The sequence below is a fragment of the Lissotriton vulgaris genome, chromosome 12 (genome assembly GCF_964263255.1).
Source record: "Lissotriton vulgaris chromosome 12, aLisVul1.2, whole genome shotgun sequence".
In the NCBI taxonomy this organism is placed as follows: domain Eukaryota; kingdom Metazoa; phylum Chordata; class Amphibia; order Caudata; family Salamandridae; genus Lissotriton; species Lissotriton vulgaris.
Window position 1 is genome coordinate 263006155 of NC_141700.1, and position 18475 is coordinate 263024629.

Below are 18475 nucleotides of genomic sequence, written 5' to 3' on the forward strand. Positions count from 1 at the left end.
CTTCACCTTATGAAACCTTCTACTTCAGAGTGGTGTGGAAAACTTTTGCCAGCAAACATTCCACCAGACATCTCCACAATTATAATCAAATTGTGGCTGCCTCTAAGGACTCGGGAGCAGATGAACGGTCCAGAAAATATGAGGTCAGCTCCCAAATAGGGGATTTTAATATGGACTCCCTCTCCCGTCGAAACAGGGCAAGAAAGAGCTTGCTCCTCTTTCTCTATCGCTTTTGACTGCTTTGGACGATACTTTGTGGTATTCTAGTAGGCCTGGCAAAAAAAATACAATATCTTGCACGTAACCTATCTGAATCTTTATATTAAGTCAATGGCATCATAGTTATTGTGTACATTTTTAAAATAGCCTTGAATGTTCCATGTTTTGGTTTTGGAATCAGATGTGTCACACTCAAAAACTGAGATTTTGTACACTTACGAACGTTGTTTTGAAAATCATTAGTCAAACTCTTTTGCATCCTATTGAGTACCAACAAAACTAACATTTCTGAACCACCTTGTGGATATGCCTAGATTCTCACAAAGTTTGTAGTAAACTCCATTATTTTACAATGACAGTTTCTGCCTTACACCCAACCCAGCACCTCTTGTGCTGTATTAATATTTTAAATATAAGAATAGTACACCAATAAGAAATCCTTTTTTTCAGTCCTGTTGACTTTGGCTAAAGCCTAAGTGACTTCTCTATAATTGTATAAATACTGAATTCTATGCATTTTATAAGGATGTATACATAAAATAGGTTACAAAAAACTGCAGATCCTTGACTTTCCTTGTACTCTTAGATCTTGTACTTCCTTAAACTTGCAGATCCATTCCTTCGGAAATAAATAACGAAAGAGCCTTACACTGAAGCTTTTCATTATTTTGGCAGAATTTGTATTACATCACGCTGTGGTATGCCACCTTGATTTGGGGATATGTGCCTGCACTGTATTTTAGTGCTAGCCTGTCCCATGCTGCAGGGGGCTACACCTAACAGAATGTAACAGGAGAGGCGTGCACTCTTATCCCAGTAGGATTGGCATAGCCATAAGTTAACTTATTTTTTTCCATAACATGTTACACCACAGTCCTGCGGCTTCTAAGCACCTTTCATACCATGTGATATCATTACTCAATTTAAAATACAAACTTTAGTGAACCAGATGGGGTGGAAAACTGATTTGGCTTTGTCCATATGTGAACTTGTGATCTATAGATCACAAGAGACTCTGTTTAACTCACTGATATCCTGTCCAAACAAGCTGGGAAACATCACATCTAATCTGGAAATAGTCCAATTGGATGAGAAGAGTGCATTTTGTTTTTAATGTTAGATGGCACCAGTCTACTTTCAGGTTGTAGAATGTAGGGCCTTCTACTGAACGCCGAACCTACGTCTCAGTATTCCGGACATAATTGGGTAGAATAATCAGATCTTCCTGGAACATAGTTCTGGCTCTTCCTTAATGTCCTGGGTTAAGGAATGTGAAGCGACTTTCACCAAGACTGCCAAACAGCAGAGGCTGATAAGGGATGGCTAAATGTGGTTCTTTACTTTGATTTTTTTCAGGCAGACCTATTTTACATTTGTATAGCTTTTTGAGGCAAGAGCAATGAAAGTCAATGTAAAGCAGTTTCTGTTGTCATTTCCAGAGAGAACATAAAGGCTCTAATAATGTATAAACTTAGCCACATTTCCTTCTTCTAGGTTTCCTTTTGCAGAACATGTGGGTTGCCTCTGATGAGTCGAAACTCTTATTTCAATTTGCTCTTTTTTTGTTATTGTCTGTACCTAGGATTGAATTAGAAATGTGTGTATAGTATGTGTTAGTTCCCATGTATTATGTCTTTTGTTAAATGACTCCCAAGTGGGTATGATTTGCACTTTGATAAATAAATTCATGATGGTCATCTCAACCACACTCACCAAAACCAACACCTTTTGAAAACAATTACAAATGTGTTTTATTAACACACAATACTATAAATTACACATTTGCATTAGTTCTGTAATACCTAAAAACAATGATTCCCATGAACTTCCTCCTCCCGCAAAAAACACAGAAAACATCTCATACTGCCTGTTCCCAGTCCTTCAAACAGAGCTAGAAAAGAGCTCTTCGACAGTCCAGTCTCTGAGGTATGCTTTCCAGAGGAAAGGAGATGCTGGTGGTTTGACAGTTCTCGGCCTGAACCACTAGGTCCTCCTGTATCCCACCAATTTGCCACCTCTTCACAGTACACTTCGGCAGCAGTCTAGTGTATCTTACCAAAAGTTTGACGTATTAAACTCTAAAGTTGATGGTGTTCGTCCGCAAGATATGCTCTGTACCCTCATTCTGAAAACATGTGCACAAAAGTATGATTCTGGTAGCATCCAATGCAATAGCATGTCCACCACAAGACAATGTCTCCCAAAATTCAAGAAAGGCACAGTGTATTCTCTTGCATCGCCATCAAACTTCAGGACACTGCAGACAAAGTGACCCCTTCTGCTCTGTAATCATGGGTGGCGACCAGTGTCCGAACCCTGCCACAGCTATAATTGCAATAATCTGAACGAGGTTCATTGGGGTTTGGGCATGAAAATGGGTCAGCAGAAAGCGAGTGGAGTGAGATGAAGGGTCATGGGTCAAGCATCTAGCTCTTTTGTCTGCCTTCTTCTGCTTTTGGCAAAGCCTCAATGTCCACGTCTGCTGCTGAAGACGAGCGACTGTTATCAACTTCAGGCCCTCATGGATTTTTTTTCGCTATAGAAGCTGGAGGACATGTATTTCTTCACGTGGGAGGAGTCGATATTCGTAGTCCAATCAAAAAATCTGGATTGAAGAAAAACACGCCTAGAGGGAGGGAGGCATTGTGTGTTGGAAAAAGTTAAACCAAAGAACTGGATGTGTGTTGAGGGGATCAAGTTGTGTGGCCTCAGTCCAGGCTGGCCATGAGAAGCTGAAGCTCACGGAAGGCACTGCTTTGTCGTCCGCTTTGTACTGTTTTGCTTTTTATCACCTTATTGATTTTACAAAGCTGCGAGCGGCATTGCTGACACTTCTCGACCCTGCAAAGGAACAAAGCTGCATTGAAATACACTTAATCAATTTTAACATTTCAATCAATTTTCAAATTTGAGAGTTGGGAGAAGGAAAAGCATTGCAAACATATTCTCATTCCTTAAAGCTCACCCCAAAGTACAGTGAGAAAGAAGAATGGGTAAAGTCACTGAGATCTTTGAATTCCTCATCACTGCAAACCACTGAGTAGAAACAGTTAAAGCCAGGACGGTCTATAATCCATCAAACCAGCCAATGAAAAAGAGGGAGAAGTAAGATAACCTCAGTAAGAACAAAAGCTTGAGCAATCAACTAGCCAACGCACACATATGAGAGAAAATCACCTGGCATATGTAGGAGTTACCACTCTGAAACTAGGCTCACTTCTTTCGTCTGGATTCCCCAACAACGTTATGTACAATTCTATGTTGTTTACCACATCATAACAAATACAGTAGTGATGCCCTTTATACAGTATCTTGGCAATTCATAGTTAAAGATAAATAGCTTGCTGAGCCCTTTTATCATGAGGTGTATGCAAATTAATAGGAAAATATCTGGTGGCATAGCCTCAAAGCCAGGTCCATCCAGTCCGCCCCTTACCTGCGACTCATTCAAATTTGTCTACAGTTTTATGTTTCAGGCCACTTTACTAAAATACTTTCATCAGTGGAAAATGTGTATGCCTAGTGATCAAATACCTTTTCCACATAGAGGAATATGGGCCAGCAGAGGGAACCCCACACCTTCGCGTTACAGAGACTCCCTCTGCTTTCCAGGTTCATGTCAGCGAAACAAGAAAGGGAAGAGTGCTAGATGAAAGGTGACAACAATTTTGAAATTAGGCCGTGGAATAAAAGGAGAGCACACCTGGACACCTCCTTGCAAATGGCAATTATCTGGTCTTTGGTAGGACAAAAGTTGTAAACAAATGTTCTTACGGGGTTACATAGAATAGGCAAAAGTATTACCAAAAACAGAAAACAAATACATTAAATAGCAAATGAAACTACCGTCGGATTTCAATAGGTGTGCTTTTTTACCGGCTCAAAGCCCAATGACAGAAATGCCTATACTGTGGAATATGAGACCAAAACCGGAAGAGTCAGTAACAGACAATATTTGATGGGTGAAAACCAAAGAGCTTCAGTGGGAAGGTTTAGTCTACCACTGAAGTAAATGCGCTAGCTAAAAATACATTCTGCCTACTCAGGGTGGACCTTTAGATACCATTCCAACATACTAATTCTCAGTTTATTGTGCAGGATATACTGAATGCACAAGGTGATGATGCATGAACCACTGAAACCTTATTTGAAACTACCAAGAGGATCAGAGTTTGGAAGGTTGAAACCAATCTATCCACTGTAGTATAGTCACTTAACTCCTTGGCCGCGGCGGTAATTCCGCCGTGGTGCTGGGGGTCGCGCGGCGCCGCCATGCTTGTGACGGAACCACTCCGTCACAAGCCACGGGTGCGCTGTGCTCATGACGGAGTGGTTCCGTCACAGCCCCGCCCGCTCCTTAATTCACCTGCGCAGGCGGGGAATAGATACAGCCGTGGGCGGAGCGGCCGCGGCGTGACGGAACCACTCCGTCATGAGCACAGCGCACCCGTGGCTCGTGACGGAGTGGTTCCGTCACTAGCACGGAACGGGTTAAAGGACATGTCCATAACAGCTCTAAAGGCAATACTTTATTAGTAGGTATAAGCAGCTCCAGAGGAATACCAGTAACATTTATTGCAAAAGGGCACAGTCTAGTGTGGTCTGCAGATGTATATTAATCTGACTGACATCTAGATTGCCATTTTCCTAAGCTTGATTGAAGCACTTCATGCATACTGATAGAAAAAACAAGTTACTTTCAGTAACTCTTTTTCTGGTAGATCCTCTGACCGCAGATTCCACACCTTGGTAATGTCCCCAGGAGCCAGACTGGACAGGGAGAATTTTCTCAGAAATTCCCTTGCACGTCGGGAGATGGGACTTCGCGGCTCTGCGTCTGGTGCATCCCACCTCGGGTATGACATTGGGGCCCCTAGATAGCTACCGCCTCTACATGTTGGAATTAATTTCTTTCTGATATCTGTCAGTGCCTTTGGACGTGGTGCCTTCAATAATCAGACTGTGCCAGTTTTCAGATCACTAGATTGGATTCTTATTAGTATGGATGAGATGAGTCAATTCAACAGATTGAGAAGATGGTGAGTCAGTGAGGAATCTGCGGTTAGAGTATTCACCAGAGAGCGTTATCTCATGTAAATAACTTGACCTCTGATGGATACTTCTAACCACAGATTCCTCGCCTTGTGAGAAGATACCACAGCAGTACCTCCCAAGGTGGTGTTCTGTGGAATGGTGCAGAGAATGAAATCCAGCAGAAATTAATCAGCAAAGTGCCCCTCCCACCAGACCTGGTTATCAAGGCAGGAGTGCTGTCGCAAACTTCTTGAGTGATGCACATGTAGCATCCTGAGATGTCTGAGATTTGAACACTGTGCACCAGAACAGTGGTAGCTGTCTTTGCTCTGGTGGAGAGAGCATGTATGCCCTCTGGTGGCCATTTCTTGGCCAGTCCATAAAGGATCTTGATGAACAAGTTACTTACCTTTGGTAACGATAAATCTGTAAGAGACATATATTCGTTATAGGTTCCTTACCTTAGAATTACCCCCAGGCGTCAGACTGGATCTGGAGAATTTTTCTTCAGCAGTATCCCGCACGTCGGTAGGTGGCGTCTGTCGACTCCGCATTCGTCGTTGGTGTCGTGATTGCCGAAATGACGTTGCGGTATCTACGTAACAGCCGCCCCTGTGCGCTGATATTAGTTCTTTACACGATATTCCACGCCAGAAGCGCAGAGCCATGCAAGACATTGACCACTGGTGCACAAAACGAGGGCCCAGAAAGGGCGTCCCTTACTCTAAAAGTCATTTTGCAGAACGGAGAGGATGGGTGGGGCGGTAAGGAATCTATAAATAATATATGTCTCACACAGATATATTGTTACCAACGGTAAGTAACTTGATCATCTGAAAGAGATTATTAGTTATAGAATCTGTACATTAGAATAGATACCCCAGCAATACCAACCCCGGAGGTGGGTCTGCAAGTAAGTTCACACCAGAAAGTCCTGGAGAACTGAACGGCCAAATAAACTGTCTCTCTGGACTAAACGAATCAGGCAGTAGTGCTTAGTGAACGTGTGCTGTGATGCCCACATGCCTCTCTTGCATATATCGCCGCGGGAGGCTCCAGGTCCCAAAGCAGTTGTGGCTGCCGTCGTCCTGGGGGAATAGGCGTGCAGCCCTAGTGAAGGCTCCTTTTTCACTAAGGAATAACAGATTTTAATGCAAAGATTGATCCATCGAGAGATGGTTTGTTTCTGCACGGCCCGACCTTTCTTGGCACCCACATAGCCAACAAAGAGTTGATCATCCACCCGGAATGGTTTTGTGCATTCCAGATAAACTGACAGAGGATGTTTTGGACCCAAACGGTGGAGCCTCTTCCTCTTTAGAAGGATGCAGGGGCGGGAAGAAGGTGGGCAAAGTGATGGTCTGTCCTATGTGGAAAGAGGTAACCACTTTGGGAAGAAAAGGTCGAGTTCGAAGTACAACCTTGCCCGGATGAACAACAAGGAAAGGAGGTTTAGAAGCAAGAGTCTGAAGCTTTCTCACCCTGTGAGCAGAGGTGATGGCAACCAGAAAAGCAGTCTTTAAGGTCAATAGTCTGAAAGGACAATTAAGTAGTGGCTCACAAGGAGCACACATGAGATAGGTTAAGACCAGATTCAAGACCCACTGGGGTATTACGAAAGGAATAGGAGGGAAAAGGTGAGTAATGCCCTTAAGAAATCTATTTACAATAGGGGACTTGAAAAGAGAAGGCTGATCAGGAAGGCGTAGAAAGGCCGAAAGATAGACTTTAAGAGTGCCCAGAGCAGAGCCCTGCTGGGCCAAAGAAAGAAGGAAGAGGAAAACTTATGAAGAAGGGCAGAAAGGGGATCGACAGCCTTTGCTGTGCACCATGCCACAAATGTGTTCCATCTACAGGCGTATATCGTTTTAGTGGAGGGAGGCCTGGCTGCCAGGATGACATTACAGACTTCGGGAGGAAGGTCAAAAGCTATCAACTGTCGCCGCTCAATCTCCACGCAAGGAGGTGTTCGTTGGACAGGTTCGGGCGGAGGACCATCCCCTGCTGCTGCGACACAAGATCCTCCCGAAGAGGCAATCTGATCGGAGGATCGATGGCCATGTTCAAGAGCTCGGGATACCAGATCTTTGTGCCCAATCCGGAGCCACAAGAATGACTTGGGTGGCCGCGATTCATCTTCTTCAGCAGTCTGGACAGAAGTGGAATAGGCGGAAAGGCTTATAGAACACCGCAATTCCACTTGAGACAAAAAGCGTCGCCGACAGAGTGCCGCCTTGGAAATTCCAACTGGCAGAATTGCAGACATTGCGCATTGTCGTCTGTGGCAAACAGATCTAACCAAGGCTCTCCCCACTGTTGAAAGAGACCTTGCACCACCTCTGAGTGATGACGCTATTCGTAATCCATCATGCACCGGCGGCTGAGTTTGTCTGCCCTGGCGTTCAGGTAACCTGCCAGGTGTTGAACCATCAGGGAAATGCCCTGATACTCCAGCCGCATCCAGAGGTGGAGAGCCTCTTGACAGAGGGTCCACAACCCCATCCCCGCCCTGTTGGTTGTAGTACCACATGGCAGTGTTGTTGTCTGTGAACAAGACGGATCGCACAGAGCTCCAGCAGGTGGATGTGGAGGCCGGATTCCTCCAGAGGCCTCTGATCTCCGCCTCTCCCATGTGGCCGCCCCATCTCAGAAGTGACACATCTGTCACCACTGTGAAGCCTGGTTGGGGAAGGGAGAAGGATCTGCCGCTGACCCAATCCTGGTTCGTTAGCCACCACTGCAATTGGTGTGCAGTGCCCTCCGAGATCTGGACGACATTGGAAAGATTCTCTTGATGCTGCACCCACTGGAACCACAGATCCCACTGCGGAGTGCGCATATGCAGGAGGCCATGAGACCCAGCAGCCTGAGGGTCATCTTCACTGAATCACAGGATAGAGGCGCAAACATCAGTATCTTAGCCCGAATATCCTGGTCTCGCTGCCTGGGAGGATAGGCCCCAAACTGCGCTGTACCCAGAACTGCTTCGATGAAAAGGAGCTTCTGAGAGGAAATCAGGTGTGACTTCGGCACGTTGATAGTGAACCCCAGAGAGTGCAGGAGGTCTGCTGTAGTCTGGAGGTGGGAAATGACAACCGGGGCGAACGCGTCTTCAACAGCCAGTGGTCGAGATAGGGGAAGACTGGAACCTCTTATCTGCGCAGATGAGCAGCAACCACCGCCATCACTTTTGTGAACACCCGAGGTGCTCTGTTAAGGCCAAAGGGGAGCACAGTAAACTGAAAATGCTTTTGGCCTACCGTGAACCTTAGGTAACGCTTGTGGGCCAGCAGGATGGGGGTGTGAAAATAGGCATCCTGCAAATCCAACGCTAACATCCAATCTCCAGGGTCGAGGGCAGACAAGACCTGAGCCAATTCAACATTTTGAACTTCTCCTTTCCGTGGAAGTGGTTGACGTCCCCGAGATCCAAGATAGGACGTAGGCCTTTGTCCTTCTTGGGCACCAGGAAGTATTGGGAATAACAACCACAACCTACTTCTGGCACACAAACTCGCTCAATGGCTCCCTTGGCCAAGAGAGCTGCAACTTACTGATGGAGAAGGGCCAATGATTCTCCGACATGTGATGGAGCGTTGGTGGCATGAAGGGAGGGATAGTCTTATCTGCAAAACCCACCTGTCCGATGTGATGTTGTGCCAGTGGGGGATATGATGTAGAATCCTGCCACCCACTGGCAACTGGTGGCCCTGAAAGGTCGGACTAGGAAGGCTTGGAGGCCGATGCAGAGGGGGCACCTGGTATACTGGCCTGCCCGCTAGCCTGTAGACCCTAGCGCTGGGTCCCACGTCCCTGGCCGCACAGAGGTTGAGTAGCTTAAGCCGGCAACAGGCGGGGCACCCCTTCCGTAGCCACAAAAGGGTCGAAAAGCGGACTTAACAGGGCGAGAGGTGGCAGCGAGGCCCAAGGACTGGCCGTAGCCCGAGTCCTTGAAGCTCTCGAGTGCATTGTCCGCCTTGGAACCAAACAGTCAACGGCCATCAAAGGGCATGTCCAAAAGGGTCGATTGGACATCCCCGGAAAAGCCAGTGGGCCTCAGCCAGGTGTAGGGTCTCAAGGCTACTGACGCAGAAATCGTTCTAACTAGTGAGTCGACTGTATCCAGCCCACATCGAATGGCGAACTTTGCTGTGTCTCTACCCTCTGCAACCGCACGGGTGAGTACAGGCTGGGCCTCCTCCGGGCACTGCAGCAGGACTTGCGCAACCGTGCTCCACACAGAGTGGGTGTAGCGGCCCAAGAGACATGCAGATTTCACCAACCACAGTCCTAAGATGGAGGAAGAAAACATCTTCTTCCCAAGATGATTCAGCTTCTTGGATTCCCTATCTGGTGGAGCAGGAGGGAACGCACCTTTAGAGGTTGAGGCTTGGACCACCAAGCTCTCAGGAGTAGGGTGTTGGGAGAGGAAAATGGTGTCGCCCGGGTCCAGGCAGTGACATCGGGCTATCATCCTATCCTCAGGAGCCCCTGTGCTGGGCTTGGACCAAGTGCCCAGAAGGATGTCGGTGGGGGCCTTATTGAATGGCACTAGGAGCTCCAAGGAGGCCGCTGCTGACTGGAGCACCTCCGTCGGGAGGTTAGTCCTGACTGCCACCATAGGAAGCCCAAGGCCTCAGGCCCCCTACACAACACCACAGCATAGAAGGCTCCCTCCTCTGTGGCCACGGTAGGGGAGAAAGCAAAACAAGGTCTGGGGAGGTATCCAGACCACTGGCATCACCCCCCAACTCCCTTCTCCGGCCCGGCTCTTGTAGCTGGTCTGCCAAAGGGTTCACAGACCCCTCCAAGTCCTCCTTACCCTCCTCTGGCTGCCAATTAGGACGAAAAGGAATGCCAGGATAGAACGATGGTACAAAAGTACCGGTAGGCGCCCGTATTGGAATCAGTCAATGCTGGTAAGGCTCCATGTTGAGATCAAGGGGGACACTGGGGTCGGCGCCGTCCGGGGACACGACTTGCGTCGGGGTGGCAGATGTGTCGTCAGTGGAATTGGCGTCAGGGGAGGGGTCGTGAGGTCAATCTGCACCGATCCAGGCCAGGATCCTTGAGGGTGCTGCGGCGCCGGGGCTGGAGCTGCCAGCATCGAAGGCCTAGAGCCCCCAGCCGAGTCTGCGGGGCCAGAAGGCGCGCCGGCAGAGTCCGGCTGCCCAAAGATGGAGTGGAGGGCTTCGTAAATGGCACAAAGCTTGGCAGGGAACGCTCCGGCTCCCGGGAAGGGAGGGAAGCTCGAAGCCGTCCCAGCATGCTCCGCGGGCGGACCGAATGACAACTACTTTCTGCGCCCCGCGTTGCATCAGCCGACGGACAGGGCGAAGGCGAAGAGCGACGGTGCTTCTTCACCTTCTTGTGCTTCGACTTATCCGAACACTTCGATGAGGAGTGATGGTGGTTGACTCTGCGACAGGTCCCGCAACCTCCCTCTCGACCGGGACCTCGAGCGGCACGGAGCAGATTGGCGGGCCTCCAGAAGCTTTTGGGACCGCTCCCGCAAAGACTTCGGGTTCATGGCCCGACAGTCGGAGCACAGCTTTAGGTCGTGGTCGAGCTCCAGGCACCAAAGGTACATGAGGTGTGGATACATGACTGACATCAGCTTGTGCCAAGAACCACAAGGCTTGAAGCCGGTCCGCCGATGTGACATCCCTGCGTGCACCAGGAGTCGAACGACTCGAAAAAGATGTTGACAAAAAAATTTAAAACACTAGTAAAAAAATGACTAAGGGTACAGCTCTCTCCGGAACTGCGCTGGTTGGCGTGGAAAAAGAAAGAACTGACATCAGCGCGAAGGGGGGTGACTAAGTAGACACCACGACGTCATTACAGCGATCACGACGCCAACGACGAGCGTGGAGTCGATCGACGCCACCTATCGACGCGCAAGGGTACTGCTGATGAAAAATTCTCCGGATGCAGTCTGACGCCTGGGGGTAATTCTAAGGTAAGGAATCTATAACTAATAGTCTCTTTCAGGTACACAAGACAATCCATCAGGAAATTTACAAAGAGCTTAAGCCCACCCAGTGTTCTTTGGAGCAGTCAATATAAAAGCTTAGAGATCTCTCTGGGTCAAATTGATGAGGTTACTCATTCTTTTTAGATGGGTAAAATTGTGTAAGTAGGCGGGCAGGATAAAATGTCTAATGCAGTCACCTTTGTGAGACTAGATTGTCTGGGAAGATGGTGGTGTCCCGTTGCTGGACAGAGACTGCCAGTAATTCGCTCATGCGAGAAGCTGAAACAATCACAATGAAGAATGCTGTTTTTACTGTCAAGATACGTAGGGAACAACTGTGCATCAGTCCAAATGGGATGCGCCTGAGAAAGGCGGGAACAAAATTTTGGTCCCACTGTGGCATCACAAACAGTGTTGGCTGGAACATACGCGTAAGCTGTAAAACAACAGAAAAGGTAGACAAGTACAGCAAGAACTTGCAGGGCTAAAGAAATATAGAATACCAGTATGTGAGCGAACTGCCTGTAGAGGCTGAATGTTGTGAGACGACTCCATTCAACAAACTTCTCCAGTCATCCTGCATAAGTAGCTTTGTTGGAGGGTCGTCTGGCCACCAGTATGACACCCACAACTTCAGTAGAAATATTGAAAGCCATTGATTGGCGTTTCCCAGGCTCGGGTGCAGGTTCCTGCCCTGCTGCTGCACAGGAGGTTCTCCCATAGAAGTAACTAAATTGGAGAACAGATGCTCATGGCCAGACGTTCTGGATACCACATTCTGCTTGCCTAGTCTAGGGCCCCTATGATGACATGGGCCCTGTTCCGATCGAGTCAGGGTTCGCCACATTGCTGGAATATGCCTTGCACACTTCTGAGTGTAGTCTTCATTTGTAATCTCCTAGGCAACGCCCAATGAGTTCATCTACCATTGTGTTTAAAGATGATGCCAGGTGTGGCATGATCAGGTAAGTGCCCTGACGATTCTGCCAGTTTAAGAGACGTAGAGCCTCCTGGCATAGGTCCCATGACCCCATTCTGCCCTGCTTGTTGGAGTACAACATGGCAGTGGAACTGTCTGTAAATACCTCCATCCGTTCCCCCTTGAGGTTCGGGAAGAAGGCTTTCAGCGGAAAACGAATCACCCGCAGCTCCAACAGACTCAACTGAAGGCTGGTTTTGGACAGAAACCAGAGATCTCCACCTCTTCCAGATGATCTCCCCAACCAAGCAATGATACATCTGTCATGATCGTTGGGGTAGGGTGAGGAGTCTGCCACCGGTTCTATTGTGGTCCAGCAGCCACCACTGCAGGTCTTTCGCATTCTCCTCCAACTTCTGGAAGGAATCTGACTGGTTTCCCTAGAGCTGAGCCCACTGAGACCTCAGACTCCACTGCAGCGCCCGCATGTGCCACCGCATGTGCCACCTGACATGGTCCACTAGTAGGATGCAAGAGGCCCAAAAGTCTCAAAGCAGCTCTGAGATCCAGATCAAGGATTGAAACACTGGGATTACAGCCTAATACCCTGGACTTGTTAAGGTGGAGGGAAGGCTCCCAACAGCACTGTAGTCAGGATAGTTCCAAAGAATGGGAGCCTTTGTGAAGGAGTGAAGTGTGACTTCAGCACAGTAATGTAGAATCGCAAAGATGTTAACAGGTTGGCCATCGTCTGGAGGTGGTGCACGACTGAAGCAAGCCCACCTTCAGCAACCAGTCATCAAAGTAAGGGAAGACTGGTATTCCAAACCTCTGAAGATGTGTAAATACCAGTGGGACACCGGTGAGGCCAAATCGATCACCGAAAACTGAAAGTGCTTTTAGCCTACCTGAAACCAAGTAACGCCTGTGGGACTGCAAAACCGGTATGTGAAAAATTGTGTCCTGCATATACAATGCCACGATCTAGTTGCCTGGATCCATGGCAGAATAAACCTGGGCTAGTGAGCATCTTGAACTCCTCTTTTTTGGGGAAGGAGTTGAGAGGCCAATGACCTAAAATAGGGTGAAGTCTTGCCCCTTTTTTGGTACCAGAAAGTATCTAGGGTAGCAACCAGTACTGGTTTCTGATGCCACCACCCTCTCTGCCCATGGCTCTCTTGCTCAAGACAGTCTGAACTTTCTTCTGTAGGATGGACAAGTGTTCCTCCAGAAGCAGCTGTGGTGTAAGTGACATGTTTGGAGGGGGTGGCTTGTAAAGGGAGGGCATATCCATCTTGGACTATTTGAAGTGTAAGTCTGTCATATGTGATGCCCTGCCACTTGTGGCAGTGATAACTTATTCTGCCTCCAACTAGGTGAATATGTGCAGCTGAGGACAAACTAGAGGGGTTTTGCAGTGGCGGGGATTAGGTAATGCGCTACCCCAGAGGGTTTTGGATGCTGTTGGCCTCTACTTCAAAAGGATTGGGAGGTCTGTTGTTGCTGAGGCAGGTTTCGGCGGTTCCAAAGCTTTGAAAGGGGAGATAGTGTTGTGGAAACTGCTGCACAGCGCTGAGAAGTTAAGTGAGTGCACCGTAGCTTTAGTCTCTTTGAAGTGCTCCACGGGAAAATCTGCCTAGTCTCTGAACAGTCATATGCCACCGAATGACTTGTCCATCGGTGATTCTTGAGCATCAATGAAAAACTCAGTGGATCTTTTCCATGTGTGGCTCCGAAGCACCACACAGGAACCACCTGCCCTACCGAAACTGTTGGTAGTGGGCAGGCCAGACCTAAAGACATATTTTGCTGTGTCTTGGCAGCCTTATATGATCCGCTGCAGATTGGCTCAATGGTCATCAGAGAAGGCTGGCAAGATGTCACTCACCATGTTACACAACGTATGCAAGTAACGTCCTAGGAAGCAACTTACATTAACAAATCTGATTGCAAGGCTGGAAGAGGAGAACTTCCTTTTCACAAAGGCCTTCATGCATTTGGATACTCTATCTGGGGGTGTAGAAGAAAAGGAATTATGTTTTTTTCTGCTGATAAAGGATTAAGCCACAAGGCCTTCTTGTGTAGGGTGGTGGAAGCGGAAAGATAGATGCCCCCGACCTGGCCTATGTCTCTTTCTAATCTTCGTCTTGACAGGGCAGCAAGATCCAGGTTTTGCCCAAGTGCCCAGTAAGGTGTCTGTGATGGCCTCGTTGAAGGGGAGGAGTGGCTCTGAGATCTTTCCTGGCTGCAGCACCTCTGTAAGGACACTCAGTTTGACCTCTACTGATGGTAGCTGTGTTTCGCCCTTTTCCTTTATTGAAACCTAGTAGCACAGAGCATATTGAGAATGTCTAGAAGAACAAGTTACTTCCCTTCGGTAATGCTTTTTCTGGTAGATACAGTATCTGCCTGTGGATTCCTCACCTTGTGAATATCCCCCTGCGTCAGCAACATTTGGAAAATTCTTATGTAGCACGCTGGCATGGACAACGTCATAGGAGCACGGCATCGCGTGCGACTCCGTCTGACGTCACCGACTCCTTGTCTTGACTGTTTGTCTACATTTATGAGCATAGTTCAAGTTATCTGTCTCACCCAACAGAACCATTGTCTGTTTAACTATTGAATACCCAGGTTCTGAGGGACACAGGGTCACCCCTTTTTTGTTAACCGTTCAATCTCCAGGCATGAAGGTGTAAGGTCTGGAGGTGGGGGTGTAGAACCTGCCCCTCCATCTGAGAGAGGAGATCTGCCCTGAGAGGGAGACGGAGCGGAGGGCATGAGGAGAGGTGGAGAAGATCTGTGTACCACAACCTTCTTGGCCAATCCCGGGCGATCAATATAACTTGAGCCCTGTCTTGGCCAATCCTCCTCAGAACCCGAGGAATCAAGGGTATGGGAGGAAACGCGTAAAGGAGTCTTGAGTCCCAACTCAACAGAAACGCGTCTCCCAGCGCTCCCTGCATCGGATACTGGAGACTGCAGAATAACGGGCAGTGAGCATTCTCGTGAGTGGCGAATAGGTCCACCCGAGGAGTCCCCCACATCCGAAAGACGTAATTAACTACCTCCGGATGAAGCCTCTACTCGTGGCCGGCAGAGAGCTGCCGACAGACTGTCCGCACGTACGTTCAGAACCCCGGCCAGATGATTTGCCATCAGACAAATCTAAAGTCCTGAACCCAGGACCAGAGACGCAGAGCCTCTCTGCAGAGACACTGCGACCCCACTCCTCCCTGCTTGTTGATATACCACATCGCGGTCGTGTTGTCCGTCAGGACTTGAACTCACTGACCGTGAAGGGAAGAGAGGAAGGCCTTGAGTGCTAAACGTATGGCCCGCAACTCTAGAAGGTTCATGTGACGCAACCTTTCCTCTGGAGACCAAAGACCCTTGACCTCCAGATCCCCCAGATGAGCACCCCACCCTAGAGTGGATGCATCTGTTATCACTGTGGCCACCGATGGAGACAGATAAAATGGTTTTCCTTGTGACAGATTGCCTTCCACGCTCCACCAAGACAGATCTGCTGCAGTTTCTCTGGAGATCCTCACTGACTCCCTGAGATCTGTTGTGTTGATACCACTGCCTGCGGAGGCACCACTGGAGTGCCCTCATGTGCCAGAGTGCATGGTTGACCAACAGAATGCAGGAAGCCATCAGACCGAGTAGACGAAGGACCTTCAGGACTGGAACAACCGCTCCATTGTGAAATAAAGGAATCATTTCCTGTATGTCGCGAATCCTTTGAGGAGGAGGGAATTCACGACACACAGTAGTGTCCAGTACCGCACCTATGAACAGGTTGCGCTGGGAGGGCACCAGGTGAGATTTGGGTACATTTATAGAAAAATCCAACCTGTGCAACAACTGAGTTGTCTCTTGCAGATGATGGAGCACTATCTCTGGAGATTCTGCTTTGATCAGCCAATAGTCCAGATAAGGGAATACAGGAATCCCTGACCTTCTGAGATGTGCAGCCACCACAGCCATCACCTTGGTAAAGACTCGAGGCGCAGTAGTGAGCCCAAAAGGAAGGACCGCAAACTGTAAAACGGAGATACTTCCTGTGCGACTTCAGGATTGGGATGTGGAAATAAGCATCCTGTAAGTCGATCAACACCATCCAGTCTTCTTCCATCAGCGCTTGAAGAACCTGCGCAAGAGTGAGCATCTTGAACTTCTCCTGTTTGAGATAGAGGTTCAAAATCCTGAGGTCCAGGATTGGACGAAGTCTGCCATCCTTCTTGGCGATCAGGAAATACCGGGAGTAGCACCCCTGACCCCTCTCCTGCTCCGGAACCACCTCTATCGCACCTTTTCTGAACAGTGCCAGGACTTCTTCCTGCAAGAGCAACAGGTGGTCCTCCGAGCAAAAACCTTGGCAAGGAGGGTAACTGGGAGGGAACTCCCGAAAGGGAAGAGCATACCCATTCTCTACGAGATTGAGAACCCAAAGATCTGATGTAACCGATTCCGAATCCCGTAGAAAATAAGTAAGCCGACCCCCTACAGGACCCGCATGATCCGGAATGGCGGATCTAGGGCTGCTTTGCTGTTTTACGTGGGGGTTGGGTATTAGAGGAGGAAGTAGAGGAGGAGGTGGCATGACGTCCACGAGTACAACTCTATAGGACTTGTACAAAGGATTTTGCTGCTGCTGCTGCTGCTGGTTCTGGTTATTGGAACGAAAAGTAGATCTTCCAAAACCCCTGTAGTTCTTAGCGAAAGAGCCTCTTGTCTGTAAGCCCAAAGACCTTGCTGTCGCTCTGATATCTTTAAACCTTTCCAAGGCGGCATCCGCTTTCTTCCCGAAAAGGCCAGTGCCATCAAAAGGTAAATCCATCAGAGCAGCCTGAACATCAGCTGAAAACTCTGAAGTCTTTAACCAAGCAGCTCTTCTAGTGGCGATTGAAGACACCATGATCCTAGCCACTGAATCTGCAGTGTCCATGCCACTCTGTATAACCTGACGAGCTGCAGCCTGCGTGTCAGACACCACCTCACTAAAGTTCTTCCTATCCTCCTCAGGAAGCTTAGACTGTGTCCATCAAAGCATGAACATATCTGCCCAGCAGACAAGTGGCATTCGTCGATTTCAGGGCCATACTAGCTGACGAAAACACTTTTTTAGCATTCCGATCCTGCTTTTTAGAGTCCTTATCTCCAGGAACCTGGGGAAAAGCACCTACCGATCTCTTAGAGCAAGCAGCCTGAACAACCAAACTTTCCGGTAAAGGATGTGAGGACAAGAACTCAGGATCTCCAGGTGCCACTCTATAGTGTCTTGCAACTGATCTTGACACCGCAGGAGCAGTAAGAGGCCTATTCCAGACTTCCAATATAGGTTCAGTAAGAGCCTCAGTAAATGGAAGAGTTGGCTCAACCACAGATGACGGAGAATGGAGTACCTCAGTAAGGATGTTGGACTTGTACTCCACAGATGGCAAAGTTAGATTCAAAAGATCTGCAGCCTTCTTAATCCCCACATGGTAGGGAACCACATCCCTAGAAGGAGCATCAGATACCGTAGGTAACCCCCATTCCGGTGAAAGCTCCAGACCACTTGCATAATGAAGATCTTCAAAGTAGTCATCTTGTTCCTGAAGTTCACCTTCCTCTACCTCAGGCTCCTGATAATCCTTTTCCTCCATAAGGCGCTGAGCTCTACGTCTCGACCATTCATACCGAACCGATGTCGCCGGATTCGTTAAAGACTCCGACGGAGTCGGGCCGGCGTCGAATGAGGAGCTGGAACAGCCGGAGTATGGGAAGCTGGAACCGGCGTCGAACCTTGATTTAGATCCCGACGCCGCTCCGGAGCCGGCAAAGCCGTGAGCGGAGTCGACGACCTCTGTGGCGCCGAGCTGTGCCAAGGTGGAATCGACGTCGGCATAAATGGTAGAAAAGGTTCCGGAGCATAAGCTTGAGGCACACCCAGGTTAAATGACAATGGACCCATTGGACCAGCCGGGGCACCAGAGGGGTACATTGCTCTCGCATAAACGCCATACATGGCATTAAGAAAATGCGAAGGGTCCTGACCTGGACCAGAAAACTGAGGGTACGAACCCACTGGCTGTTCCTGAGGAGGCTGTACCGGATTAGGCTCATCCTGTTCCTCATGCTCCTCGGGTTAATGCACCGGAGTCGCCGAACCCTGAGGAACTTCAACTTCCTCTTCATCATGTACCGAAGACTGGTACGGATCCGGACACGGATTCGATCCGGGATTCGGAGTTGGCTCTCGAGAATGCAAAGGCGAGGCTTCACCCTCAGGCTTACGAGCTGGAGAGGGAGACAACGTATCCTTATGATGTCTTCGA

General features: G+C 48.7%; 1 protein-coding gene across 3 annotated transcripts in view; it reads right to left on the reverse strand.

Moving 5' to 3' along the window:
• Positions 1 to 1945: 1945 nt before the first annotated feature.
• KATNB1 (katanin regulatory subunit B1) overlaps positions 1946 to 18475 on the reverse strand; it is a 633244-nt gene continuing 616714 nt past the window's right edge. For all 3 annotated transcript variants that reach the window (XM_086945006.1, XM_086945005.1, XM_086945004.1), the window contains one exon: positions 1946 to 3060. In XM_086945006.1, the coding sequence (XP_086801132.1) occupies positions 2928 to 3060 (133 nt within the window). In that variant the 3' untranslated portion in view covers positions 1946 to 2927. The remainder of the gene's footprint in view (positions 3061 to 18475) is intronic.